The 14,759-nt window shown below is 46.1% G+C and overlaps 1 protein-coding gene and 1 long non-coding RNA gene across 3 annotated transcripts in view; one reads left to right on the forward strand and one right to left on the reverse strand.

Moving 5' to 3' along the window:
• LOC115199819 (BDNF/NT-3 growth factors receptor) overlaps positions 1–4,159 on the forward strand; it is a 90,471-nt gene extending 86,312 nt beyond the window's left edge. For both annotated transcript variants that reach the window (XM_029762288.1, XM_029762289.1), the window contains exons 17-18: positions 1,441–1,599; positions 1,938–4,159. In XM_029762288.1, coding sequence (XP_029618148.1) covers positions 1,441–1,599; positions 1,938–2,123 — 345 coding nt within the window. In that variant the 3' untranslated portion in view covers positions 2,124–4,159. The remainder of the gene's footprint in view (positions 1–1,440; positions 1,600–1,937) is intronic.
• LOC115199820 (uncharacterized) lies at positions 485–8,015 on the reverse strand. Its single transcript, XR_003879417.1, has 3 exons — positions 8,003–8,015; positions 7,183–7,185; positions 485–580 (listed from the first exon to the last, which is right to left on the reverse strand). It is a non-coding gene; the product is annotated as an uncharacterized LOC115199820 (long non-coding RNA).
• Between the last annotated feature and the right edge of the window lie 6,744 nt (positions 8,016–14,759).

Here is a 14,759-nt window from a genome sequence, read left to right on the forward strand (position 1 = left end):
GACTAGGCCATTTCGAAACTTCAGATTTGTTGCTTTTTAGCCATTTTCATGTAGACTTGCTACCATGATTACGGATAATACTATTAAATCAGTCAGTGTGACCACCATATGCCTCATGCTGCGCGTCACATCTCCTTCGCATAGAATTGATCAGGCTGTTGATTGTGGGCTGTGGAATGTTGTTCCACTCTTCTTCAATAGCTGTGTAAAGTTGCTGGAAATTGTCAGGAACTGGAATACGCTGTCGTACACATCAACCCAGAGCATCCCAAACATGCTCAATGCGTGACATGTTTGTTGAGTATGGAGGCCATGAAAGAACTGGGACAAATTTTTGCTTCCAGGAATTGTGTACAGATCCTTGCGACATGGGGCCGTGCATTATCATGCTGAAACATGAGGTGATGGCGGTGGATGAATGGCACGACAATGGGCCTCAGTGTAACAGGCGTCATATAGAGGAGACCAAGGTGCAGCGTGTTGAGTGCTCATCGTTATATTTGAATGAAAACAAACACTAGACAAAATAAACAAAATGACAGCCAACAGTTCTGTCAGGTAAATACAACGAAACAGAAAACTACCCACGGAAACCAAGGGGAAAAAGGCTGCCTAAGTATGGCTTCCAATCAGAGACAACGATAGACAGCTGCCTGTGATTGGAAACCATACCCGGCCAAAACATAGAAATCAAAACATAGAATGCCCACCCCCTATCACACCCTGACCTAGCTAAACAGAGAAAAACCCATTCTCTTAGGTCAGAGCGTGACACTCAGGATCTCATCACAGTATCTCTGTGCATTCAAACTGCCATCGATAAATTGCAATTGTGGTCATTGTCCGTAGCTTATGCCTGCCCATACGATAACCCTACCGCCACCACGGTGCACTCTGTTCACAATGTTGACATCATTAGAGTGGCCTTTTATTGTCCCCAGCACAAGGTGCACCTGTGTAATGATCATGCTGTTTAATCAGCTTCTTGATATGCCACACCTGTGAGGTGGATGGATTATCTTGGCAAAAGAGAAATGCTCACTAACAGGGATGTAAAAAATGTGTGGCCAAAATTTGAGAGAAATAAGCCTTTTGTGCATATGGAACATTTCTGGGAGCTTTTATTTCAGCTCATGAATATTGGGACCAACACTTTACATGTTGCGTTTATATTTTTGTTCAGTTCAATTCAACACAACTGGTGACTTGGTACCAAATGAAGTATCGTTGCACTTGATTTAATGAATTACAAAGAAATTAACAAGTAATTTGCAGGTCATTAATGTTTAATGACCATTTTACCATTTCATTTTACCATTTATTTAATGACCATTTAAGTAGTTTCACAGCAAATAACTTCACATTTCTGTACCATTCAAATAAAATGTATTTACAGCAGAACAGTGTCCAGGCTGACTGTTTGTGTTGGTGTTGGTGTAGGTGGGTGGTCATACCATGCTGCCCATCCGCTGGATGCCTCCAGAGAGCATCATGTACAGGAAGTTCACCACAGAGAGTGATGTGTGGAGTCTGGGCGTGGTCCTCTGGGAGATCTTCACCTATGGCAAACAGCCCTGGTACCAGCTCTCCAACAACGAGGTCAGTCACACCTCTCACCTAACATTAACCCTAACCCTAACCCCTAACTCCTTATAACAATTCCATGAGGAGGTGGCAAGAAAGCAGAACAGACTACCAGGCTAGCTCCAACCTAACTCCCGAACTGGAATCTTATTCTAAACCCTTACATCCTCTACTTTGGTAAAGCTTTCCAAAGCTTTAGCCTAAGCCTATAGCCCCAAGGCACATGTGTTGGTCTGAGAGGATTGGAGAGTAAGAAAGGCAAAGACAATTAAATCTGGCATATCAGCTGACATTCTGACACTAACCCTGTTTATCTGCCCCCCCCCCCCTCCCCCACACACACACACAAACAGGTGATTGAGTGCATTACACAGGGGCGTGTCCTGCAGCGGCCTCGCACCTGTCCCAAAGAGGTGTACGACCTGATGCTGGGGTGCTGGCAGAGAGAGCCCCACATGAGACACCACATCAAGGAGATCCACAGCCTACTGCTAAACCTAGCCAAAGCCTCTCCTGTCTACCTGGACATCCTGGGCTGAGCGGGTGTGCGTGTGTATCATGGTGTGTGTGCGTGTGTACGTATGCGTACATGCACGTGGCTGTACAATACAAGAGGGAATGAGTGTGTGCCTGTACGTGTGTCTATTGATGCACCTGTCCTTGAGTGTGTTTTAAGCTACGATCAAACTCTTTAAGGCAATCAGAAGATTCCCCAACTGTTCCCTTGTGCCCTCCCCTCCCCACTCTCTCTCTCTCGCTCTCTCTCTTACTTTCTGCCTACTTCTACTCTTTCATGCATCTCTTTACCTACCACCTTCCTGCTCAAGATACTTTAAGAATGGTTTGCAGTGGGAAGGCTTCTCCCATCGGCACAAAGGATTTTAAACTGGGGCTAAGTAGTCTACAGTAAATGGCTGAGGGCTCTATACGAGCAGGCAGTGCCGTTTTTTTCCAATTGGTTTCTGCAAACTCCATCCTTCTGTAAATAAAGCCACTGAGGTCGAGAAGAGGTGCCTCCACTGCAGATAGGCTGTTTCTTCTCTGTACATAGAGGACATACATCTACCAGACATCGGACCCCGCAATGTCCTGCAAAGAGTTGAGATGCGTTGCTCCATGGAAGGAGACATGGAAGCAACCAGACTGTTATTTTCCCCTCATGTCAACAAGTCATGACATAACAAGACATAACAAGATATGGTATTTCCCCTCATGCTGATGAGCAGCAACAAACTACATGCTATTGTATAACTGAAGCAATGATGAAAGTAAACTTCAAAGGGAGATTAGGGGCTGTTCACCAATGGGTGCTCTTCAGCTGTCTGTCTGTTGTCGTTGTCTGTGACTATGTACACGAAAGAGGGTATTTGATACATTTTGGGGGATGAAGATGTTTTAATTCCCATGTCAAGTGCTGATGTCATGTAATTTAGCGATGTATGTGTCCAACATTCTCTGACAATCCTGAGACAGAGAGTATAAGCAGGATCTGGGTCAGATGGCCCTTTCATGGTCAGTGGTGAGGATCTCCGTTTAGGCGTGGTTGGGTCAACTGTGGTAGAATCCTGGCACACACACATATCCCCCACCCCCTACTACACACACACACTCAAAAGGCTTCTGCAGGAAATTGAATTCTGCATGTTTTATTATTTTAGCCCCACAGTGCTTTAGCGACGGAGCCCCAGCCCTCGTCAGTAATGGTGTAATGTATATTTCATTAAGGAGCTAATGTTGGCCATTAGCACAGTCTCCCCCTCAGACATTTAAGACGTATTCTTTTATGGGAGAGAGGGAAAGGAGATGAGAAAGTGGATGAGAGGAGAGAAAGACGGCGAGATAGAGGGGAGTGGAGAGAGAGAGAGGGAGGGAGGAGGCCTGAATGTCTGCAGGGAAATAGTGAGATAACATCCATCATAGTGCGGTCTTGTCGGTTTTAGAACCCACAGCGGTTTACTTCACACACCTCGCATTCCTACGGTGGGTTCCTCAACCACACACACACACACACAGACACACACACACACACACCACCCACAAAACCTTCTCTTACACATTCAACTGTAGGCTCACCTACAGACTTTCAAGATCAAACGCCTACATTATCATAGACACACAATAAACAGACTTATTGAGATGTAGAAACTTCATACAAGACTGTTTGAGTATCATGATATTGTCATATGTTTCTGTAACTGATTACATGTGACTGGTTTGGTCATATCCTCAGTACTTGATGGTATTGATATTTGTGTTCTTCTTATTTATTATTTTATTAAAAAATTATACATTTTTTATGAGACAAAGTTTCTGAGGTCTAAGTCAATTATTTTGTCTGAATCGGGCCTGACTCAAATTTAAAGTGATCTAATTGATTATGCTGACAGTGTTATGTGCGTGTGCCTCCGAAATAGTGCAATACTTGGGCCCAAGTAGTGCACTATACAGGGAATAGGGTGTCATTTCAGACTGTGTGTGTCTGTTTGGGTCCTTGCGCATTGTCTTTGTTGCATTTTCCTGCCTGCCTCTTGAAATATGTACTGCTCAAAAAAATAAAGGGAACACTTAAACAACACATCCTAGATCTGAATGAAAGAAATAATCTTATTAAATACTTTTTTCTTTACATAGTTGAATGTGCTGACAACAAAATCACACAAAAATAATCAATGGAAATCAAATTTATCAACCCATGGAGGTCTGGATTTGGAGTCACACTCAAAATTAAAGTGGAAAACCACACTACAGGCTGATCCAACTTTGATGTAATGTCCTAAAAACGAGTGAAAATGAGGCTCAGTAGTGTGTGTGGCCTCCACATGCCTGTATGACCTCCCTACAACGCCTGGGAATGCTCCTGATGAGGTGGCGGATGGTCTCCTGAAGGATCGCCTCCCAGACCTGGACTAAAGCATCCGCCAACTCCTGGACAGTCTGTGGTGCAACGTGGCGTTGGTGGATGGAGCGAGACATGATGTCCCAGATGTGCTCAATTGGATTCAGGTCTGGGGAACGGGCGGGCCAGTCCATAGCATCAATGCCTTCCTCTTGCAGGAACTGCTCACACACTCCAGCCACATGAGGTCTAGCATTGTCTTGCATTAGGAGGAACCCAGGGTCAACCGCACCAGCATATGGTCTCACAAGGGGTCTGAGGATCGCATCTCGGTACCTAATGGCAGTCAGGCTACCTCTGGCGAGCACATGAAGGGCTGTGCAGCCCCCCAAAGAAATGCCACCCCACACCATGACTGACCCACCACCAAACCGGTCATGCTGGAGGATGTTGCAGGCAGCAGAACGTTCTCCACGGCGTCTCCAGACTCTGTCACGTCTGTCACGTGCTCAGTGTGAACCTGCTTTCATCTGTGAAGAGCACAGAGCGCCAGTGGCGAATTTGCCAATCTTGGTGTTCTCTGGCAAATGCCAAACGTCCTGCACGGTGTTGGGCTGTAAGCACAACCCCCACCTGTGGACGTCGGGCTCTCATGCCACCCTCATGGAGTCTGTTTCTGACCGTTTGAGCAGACACATGCACATTTGTGGCCTGCTGGAGGTCATTTTGCAGGGCTCTGGCAGTATTCCTCCTTGCACAAAGGCGGAGGTAGCGGTCCTGCTGCTGGGTTGTTGCCCTCCTACGGCCTCCTCCACGTCTCCTGATGTACTGGCCTGTCTCCTGGTAGCGCCTCCATGCTCTGGACACTACGCCGACAGACACAGCAAACCTTCTTGCCACAGCTCGCATTGATGTGCCATCCTGGATGAGCTGCACTACCTGAGCCACTTGTGTGGGTTGTAGACTCCGTCTCATGCTACCACTAGAGTGAAAGCACCGCCAGCATTCAAAAGTGACCAAAACATCAGCCAGGAAGCATAGGAACTGAGAAGTGGTCTGTGATCCCCACCTGCAGAACCACTCCTTTATTGGGGGTGTCTTGCTAATTGCCTATAATTTCCACCTGTTGTCTATTCCATTTGTACAACAGCATGTGAAATTTATTGTCAATCAGTGTTGCTTCCTAAGTGGACAGTTTGATTTCACAGAAGTGTGATTGACTTGGAGTTACATTGTGTTGTTTAAGTGTTCCCTTTATTTTTTTGAGCAGTGTACATTAGATCCAATAAGTACCATCCGTTCCACGAAGAGAATGGATGTCTTTCTGTGCGAGAGCAAGTAGAAAATGCTTTACAGGTATTCAATATTGGTTACACAATAATGTTGTGCAGTACAAAGCAACATTGTGTGCAACAACCTTCAGTGTGAGAGTAGTTGGCAGTGAAATAACTGCCCAGTGTGAGAAAGAGCACTATGTGTCCATCGAACTAAGAAACCACTCTTAAAGCGCTTATAGCCTACATGAATTGGCTAAAGTGGGACATGGCAGTGGAGGCGAGTAAGTGAATTGGACTGCACTGGAAGACATTTCTATGTGGCTCTCTTCCATCACTATGGACCCGGTCTGAGTTTACTCTACATCCTGGTCAAGTTACTGTGACTAATTATGGAGCCTTCCCAGAATCCTTTCTGTTGGAGGTTCAACATTTCCGCCTACCGATAGGCTCTAGGCAACGGGCGGCACCAATCGCAGTGCTATCATCTCTTTGCTAAAAAATGGACACCTCAAATAGGACTGACAATCACAACCCTTAACAAGTGACCTGCTGTATAGTTACAAACCTCTCCTCTCTCGAATGTATCTTCACTTTCTTTCTTTCTTTCTTGTTCTCTCCCAGCTGTTACACTGTCCAACTGTGACATCCCTGATGGGTCAGTGAGAGGAGTGTGTTTACAACCCATGTGGCTCTGATGGCTTTAGTCTCAGTGCTGTGACTGGAGTTTCTCATCAACGTGTGTAATACTAATGTGATCAGCTTCTCTCGATGAACGGACCAGTCTGTTGTGATACGGTGTCATTAATAAAAGTGTTATGTCTTACGTCATCCTGAGCAGATCTGGTGTCTCTATGTGAATAAGGGAGTGTTAGTGCGATGAGTGTGCGTTGGAGTGTTTGCGTACAGTAGCCTATAGATCACACTTTAAAAGAGCTATAACTTATGTCTATAAATTAGGGGCCTTTACAAGGCCTACATAGATGCTTCACAAATCAGTTGTAATGTCACAGTAAATGTGATATAACAGGTCCTTACATCTAGAGCGTGATGCATATGCATAAGTTTATAAGCTGTGGCATAAGCTTTATACAACCCTTTATACTGTGACATTTGCTTACAAATGATTTGAGAAGTATGTACAGCACCTATTGTCAGTGTCAGTATAGTGGAGATGAGGGATAGAGTCAAGCGCAGGACACCGAACTGAGTAAAAATAACGTATTTTACTCTAGAAAAGCTCATCAGTCAAAATCCACGTAGGGATAAAACAATATTGACAAAAACACAACTAACACGACAAACAGGAAAAATAATAACGCACAAAACATGAGAATCAGAGGGTTTAAATAGGGAAATAATCATAACGAAATGGGAACCAGGTGTGAACTATCAAGACATAACAAATGGACAAAGAAACATGGATCGGTGGCAGCTAGAAATCCGGTGACGACTACCGCCGAACGCCGCCCGAACAAGGAGAGGCACCAACTTCGGCGGAAGTCGTGACAGTACCCCCCCCCCCCCGATGCGCGGCTCCAGCAGTGCGACGACACCGGCTTCGGGGACGACCTGGAGGACGAGGCGCAGGGCGATCTGGGCGGCGACGGTGAAAATCCTGCAGCAAGGAAGGGTCCAGTATGTCCTCCGCCGACACCCAGCATCTCTCCTCCGGACCGTACCCCTCCCAATCCACTAGGTACTGAAGACCCCTAGCCCGACACCTGGAGTCCATGATTGTTCTCACAGTATACGCCGGGGCCCCCTTGATGTCCAGCGGGGGAACCTCCCGTACCTCATATTGCTGGAGAGGACCAGCCACCACCGGCCTGAGGAGAGACACATGGAACGAGGGGTTAATACGATAATTAGTGGGAAGCTGTAACCTATAACATACCTCGTTCAGTCTCCTCAGGACTTTAAATGGCCCCACAAACCGCAGACCCAGCTTCCGGCAGGGCAGGTGAAGGGGCAGGTTTCGGGTCGAGAGCCAGACCCGGTCTCCCGTACGTATACCGGGGCCTCACTACGGTGGTGATCGGCGCTCGCCTTCTGTCGCTTGATGGCCCGTTGCAGGCGTACATGGGCAGCATTCCAGGTTTCCTCCGAGCGCCTAAACCAATCATCCACCGCAGGTACCTTGATCTGGCTCTAATGCTACAGTGCCAGAACTGGCTGATAACCTTGTACACACTGAAACGGAGACAGGTTAGTGGAGGAGTGGCGGAGGGAATTTTGGGCCATCTCTGCCCAGGGGATAAACACCGACCACTCCCCTGGCCTGTCCTGGCAATAAGACCGCAGAAACCTACCCACATCCTGGTTAACTCTCTCCACCTGCCCATTACTCGCAGGGTGAAACCCCGAAGTCAGGCTGACCGAGGCCCCCAGACGTTCCATGAACGCCCTCCAGACCCTTGATGTGAACTGGGGACCCCGATCAGACACCCCGTAGTGCCGGAAAACGTGAGTAAACAGGGCCTCCGCAGTCTGTAGGGCCGTAGGGAGACCGGGCAAAGGAATGAGATGGCAGGACTTAGAAAACTGATCCACAACTATCAGAATCGTGGTGTTTCCTTGTGACGGAGGAAGATCCGTCACGAAATCCATAGATGTGACCATGGCTGTTGTGGAACGGGTAGGGGTTGTAATTTCCCTCTGGGCAGATGTCTAGGTGCCTTACACTGAGCGCACACCGAGCAGGAGGAAACATACACCCTCACGTCCTTAGCTAAAGTGGGCCACCAGTACTTCCCACTAAGACAGTGCACTGTCCGATCGATGCCAGGATGACCAGAGGCAAGGAGACGGAATTATGGGAGAGGGATCCATGGATCATTCCTCTGTGTCATACTTGAGAGACAGTGTGTCTGCCTTAGCCATCTGGGAACCTGGTCGGTAGGATAGAGTAAACACAAAACGGGTGAAAAACATGGCCCACCTTGCCTGGCGAGGATTCAGTCTCCTCGCCACCCCGGATGTACTCCAGATTGCGGTGATCAGTCCAAATGAGAAAAGGGTGTTTAGCCCCCTCAAGCCAATGCCTCCACGCTTTCAGAGCTCCAACTACAGCCAACAACTCCCGATCCCCCACATCATAGTTTCTCTCCGCCAGGCTGAGCTTCTTCAAGAAGAACGCACAGGGACGGAGTTTCGGTGGCGTACCCGACCGCTGAGACAGTACAGCTCCTATCCCAGCCTCGGACGCGTCCACCTCTACTATGAACTGTAAGGAGGGATCAGGATGAGCCAACACCGGAACCAAGGTAAACAGAGCCTTCAGTTGATTAAAAGCCCTGTCTGCCCCAGCTGACCACTGCAGTCGCACCGGTCCCCCGTAAGCAGTGAGGTAATGGAAGCCGCTACCTGCCCAAAGCCCCGGATAAATCTCCGGTAGTAGTTAGCAAACCCTAAGAACCGCTGCACCTCCTTTACCGTGGTTGGAGTCGGCCAATTACGCACGGCTAAAATGCGCTCATTCTCCATCTCCACCCCTGACTCTGACAGACGATACCCTAGAAAGGAGACGGACTGTTGGAAGAACAAACATTTTCAGCCTTCACACACAGGTCATGCTCCAGCAGTCTCCCAAGCACCTTACGCACCATAGCCACATGCTCGGCGCGTGTAGAGGAGTATATTAGAATGTCATCTATATACACCACTACTCCCTGTCCATACAGGTCCCTGAAAATCTTGTCAACAAAGGATTGGAAAACAGATGGAGCATTCATCAACCCGTACGGCATGACAAGGTACTCGTAGTGCCAGATGTGGTACAAAATGTCGTCTTCCATTCATCCTCTTTCCGGATACGCACCAGGTTGTAATCACTCCTGAGATCCAATTTGGTGAAGAAGCGCGCCCCATGCAATGACTCAGTCACACTGGCTATAAGAGGCAGAGGGTAACTATACTTCACAGTGATCTGATTTAAACCTCTATAGTCAATGCACGGGCGCAAACCTCCATCTTTTTTCTTCACAAAAAAGAAACTCGAGGAGGCAGGTGAAATCGAAGACTGAATGTATCCCTGTCCCAGAGATTCGGTGACATGTTTCCATAGCCGCCGTCTCCTCCTGTGACAGAGGATACACGTGACTCCTGGGAAGTGCAGCGTCTGCCAAGAGATTTATCGCACAGTCCCCCCGTCGATGGGGTGGTAATTGAGTTGCCTTCTTTTTACAGAAGGAAAGAGCCAAATCAGCATATTCAGGGGGGGATGTGCATGGTGGAGACCTGGTTTGGACTCTCCACCGTAGTTGCACCTATGGAAACACCTATACACCTCCCTGAACACTGACGTGACCATCCCTTAATGTTAGGGACAGACGTTCCGCTAGCGGAACGCCTCACCAATATCCAATGGTACAGAGTGGCACGAATTACAAATACCTCAAAAATGCAAAAACTTCAATTTCTCAAACATATGACTATTTTACACCATTTTAAAGACAAGACTCTCCTTTATCTAACCACATTGTCCGATTTCAAAAAGGTTTACAACGAAAACAAAACATTAGATTATGTCAGGAGAGTACCCTCCCAAAAATAATCACACAGCCATTTTCAAAGCAAGCATATATGTCACAAAAACCAAAACCACAGCTAAATGCAGCACTAACCTTTGATGATCTTCATCAGATGACACTCCTAGGACATTATGTTATACAATACATGCATGTTTTGTTCAATCAAGTTCATATTTATATCAAAAACCAGCTTTTTACATTAGCATGTGATGTTCAGAACTAGCATACACACCGCAAACTTCCGGTGAAGTTACTAAATTACTCACGATAAACGTTGACAAAAAACAACAATTATTTTAAGAATTATAGATACCGAACTCCTTTATGCAATCGCGGTGTCAGATTTTAAAATAGCTTTTCGGTGAAAGCACATTTTGCAATATTCTGAGTACATAACCCGGCCATCACGGCCGGGTTATGTACTCAGAATATTAGCTAATTTGACACCCACCAAGTTTGGCCCTCACCAAACTCAGATTTACTATAAGAAAAATGGGATTACCTTTGCTGTTCTTCGTCAGAATGCCCTCCCAGGACTTCTACTTCAACAACAAATGTTGTTTTGGTTCGAAATAATCCATAGTTATATCAAAATAGCTCCGTTTTGTTCGTACGTTCAAGTCACTATCCGAAGGGTGACGCGCCAGCGCATTTCGTGACAAAAGAATTCTAAATATTCCATTACCGTACCTCGAAGCATGTCAAACGCTGTTTAAAATAAATGTTTATGCTATTTTTCTCGTAAAATAGCAATAATATTCCAACCGGGTGACGTTGTGTTCATTCAAACACTGAAAGAAAAAAATGGAGTCGTCTCGTGCACGCGCGCCTCAGTGTCATTGTTCTCAGAAGGACCACTCACAAAAACCCCTGGTGTTTTTCGCCCAGAGACTGGAGAGCTCTCATTCCACTTTCTGGCGCCTTCCTAGAGCCGATGGAAGCCTTAGAAAATGTCACGTTACAGCAGAGATGCTGTATTTTTGATAGAGATGCCCTAGAAGGAGAACAAATTGTCAGACAGGGCACTTCCTGTATAGAATCTTCTCAGGTTTTGGCCTGCCATATGAGTTCTGTTATACTTACAGACACCATTCAAACAGTTTTAGAAACTTTAGAGTGTTTTCTATCCAAATCTACTAATGATATTCTAGTTTCTGGGCAGGAGTAGTAACCAGATTAAATCGGGTACGTTTTTTTATCCAGCTGTGAAAATACTGCCCCCTATCCCAAACAGGTTTTAAGAGCCTTCTGTTGCCACGAAATAGTGGGGTCATGATAATCCAACCAGGGAAACCCCAATACCACTGAAAACACAGGAGAATCAATCAGGAAAAGACTAATTCTCTCCTCATGACCCCCCTGCGTTCTCATGCATAGTGGAACCGTGACCTCCGTTATAAGACCCGATCCTAAAGGACGACTATCTAAGGCAAGGGCACATCAACAGGAACAATAGGAATCCCTAAACTACGAGCAAACACACAATCAATAAAGTTCCCAGCTGCGCCTGAATCTACTTGCGCCTTATGCTGAGAATTCGGGGAAAACTCAGGGAACTCTATAGATATATACATGTGCGCAACAGGAAGCTCTGGGTGAGTTGGGTGCCTACTCACCTGGGATGATCCACCAGTACCCTGCCTGCTGCCTCGATTTCCTGGGGTACCTCTCCAGCACCAACCAGCAGTGTGTCCTCTGCGGCCACAGGTAGTGCAGGAAATAGCTCCCCCTCCGGTCCCCCTTAGAGCAGTACCCCCGAGCTCCATAGGTGTAGAATCGGAGGTACTGGGGGATGGAACGGACGGACCCTGATCTGGACGTCCGCGGGTAGCCAACAGGTTATCCAGCCGGATGGATAAATCCACCAGCTGGTCGAGGGTAAGAGTGGTGTCCCTACAGGCCAGCTCCCGACGGATGTCCTCTCGTAGACTACATCGGTAATGGTCGATCAGGGCCTCTCATTCCATCCCGCGCTGGCAGCCAGGGTCCTAAAGTCCAATGCGAACTCTTGAGCACTCCTCATCCCCCATCTAAGATGGAATAACTGTTCATCCGCCGCTCTCCCCTCAGGTGGATGATCGAAGACAGCCCGAAAGCGGCGGGTGAAATCCTCATAGCGGACCAACGTAGCGTCTATACTCCCCCACTCCGCGTTGGCCCACTCAAGGGCTTTCCCAGACAGACGGGAGATGAGGACGAACACACTCTCGTATCCCGAGGGCACTGGGTGAACGATCTCCAGGTATAGTTCCATCTGGAGCAGGAAACCCTTGCACCCGGCAGCCGTTCCATCATAAGCCCCCGGAAGCGAGAGCCTAATCCCACTGGGTCCACTTGACGGAGGGGTGGGCAGCGGTGGTGTTGGTTGAGGTGATGTGGATGAAGTCGTAGGAAAACCCCCTTTTTCCAAATGCTCCATGGTGAGCAGCACACGATCCATGGCTGTGCCAAGATGTTATAGCATTGTCGCGTGCTGCTGGACTAGTTCCTCTACTGGTACCGGAGGAACTGATGCGCCTGCTGACTCCATAATAACGTGCGTTATTCTGTCAGTGTCAGTATAGTGGAGATGAGGAATAGAGTCAAGCGCAGGACACCGAACTGAGTAAAAATAACGTATTTTACTCTAGAAAAGCTCATCAGTCAAAATCCATGCAGGGATAAAACAATATTGACAAAACACAACTAATACGACAAACAGGAAAAATAATAACGCACAAAACATCATGAGAATCAGAGGGTTTAAATAGGGAAATAATCATAACGAAATGGGAACCAGGTGTGAACAATCAAGACATAACAAATGGACAAAGAAACATGTATCGGTGGCAGCTAGAAAGCCGGTGATGACCACCGAACGGCGCCCGAACAAGGAGAGGCACCAACTTCGGCAGAAGTCGTGACACCTATCATAAGCATTCACCCCTCTTAGATTTCTTCACTTTTTTATTGTGTTACAAAGTGGGATTAGAATGGATTAAATTGTCATTTTTTTGTCAACAGTCTACACAAAATACTCTCATGTCAAAGTGGAAGTTTAAAGATGAATGAAAAATAAAGCACTAATAGACCTTGATTAGATAAGCCTTCACCTCCCTGAGTCAACGCATGTTAGAAACACATTTGGAGTAATTACAGTTGTGTAAATTTCTAAAGGGCCGATTCAGACTTAGGAATTTACACCTTTCCTACTCACTTCTCAGTATTTGCTATTAAAATGTACCTTATTCAGTCACGTAACACGATCTGCAGTTGTGGCTACCGTGCTCGCTATGAATAAATATAACTCAGCCACTGACAACCCTCCCACTTGCTGTCCAACAGATTTTCTCCTGGAGTTTTCATTCAATAGGGTTTTCAGTACATTTATCTTAAGCCATCCCTTTAAATACGCTGTACCTTTAAGTTAGAATTTTGTCGACAGACTCACTAGAACATATCAAGAGGTTCAGAATATTAGGGATCAATAAAAAAAAGCCATCTAAATATATGCATATTCGTCTCCATTTCAGCACCAATTGATAGATTTAAAAATACTCTGATCTTGTTCATTATATAGGTTTAGGAAAGTATTTATGTATCATTAAAACAGGTTTGGAGAGCCGTTATGCACAAAAGAAAACGGTGGTTTGATTCAAAGTAGACACTTTTTCCACTTGGAACCGGTAGGTTCCCTAGACCTTATTCAGGATTTCCTGGTGCGTAAAGGTGGTGGAATTATTAGGGAATTAAGTCAAGATCAGAATTTGTAGACAGACCTCCACCACACCTTCATTTATTCAATGTCCACCCCAAATGAATAGCGGGTGAACAGCATGATATTCTCATGCTTAAGTTTAAGGTCAGAATACGCATAAAGAGAAAAGTGCATAGAAAGGGAATTACGTTCCATTTACACGCGCTTAATTAACTCGGGTTGGAATTCCACCCTAAGAGCTTTGCACACCTGGGTTGTGCAATGTTTACCCATTATTCTTTTCAAAATTCTTCAGGCTGTCAAGGTGTTGGAGATCATGGCTAGACAACCATTTTCAAGCAGATTTAAGTCAAAACTGTAACTGGAACACCAACTGTCATCTTGGTAAACATAAGGCTTTGCATTGAGGACAAAAAGTGTATTCCTTTGCTGTGTTTTTTTGTTGCAGTATTACTTTAGTGCCTTGCTGTATACAGGATGCATGCTTTGGAATATTTGTATTCTGTATATTTGTATTATTATTTTCACCCATTTAGGTCATTATTGTCGAGTCACTACAATATTGTTGATCCACCTTCAGTATTCTCCCATCACAGCCAAGGAACTCGCAAATGGCCTTGTGGTGACATCCCTGAGTGGTTTCCTTCCTGTCCTGCAGCTCAGTTCAGAACGACAACTCTATATTTGAAGTTTCTGGGTGGTTTAATACATAATCTACAGCATAATTATTAACTTGACCATGCTCAATAAAGAGATATTCAATGTCTGATTTGTTATTGTTACACATCTACCAATTACAGCCCTTCTTTATGAGGCTTTCGAACAGCTCCCTGATC

Source organism: Salmo trutta, chromosome 9 (genome assembly GCF_901001165.1).
Source record: "Salmo trutta chromosome 9, fSalTru1.1, whole genome shotgun sequence".
NCBI classification, from domain to species: Eukaryota; Metazoa; Chordata; class Actinopteri; order Salmoniformes; family Salmonidae; genus Salmo; species Salmo trutta.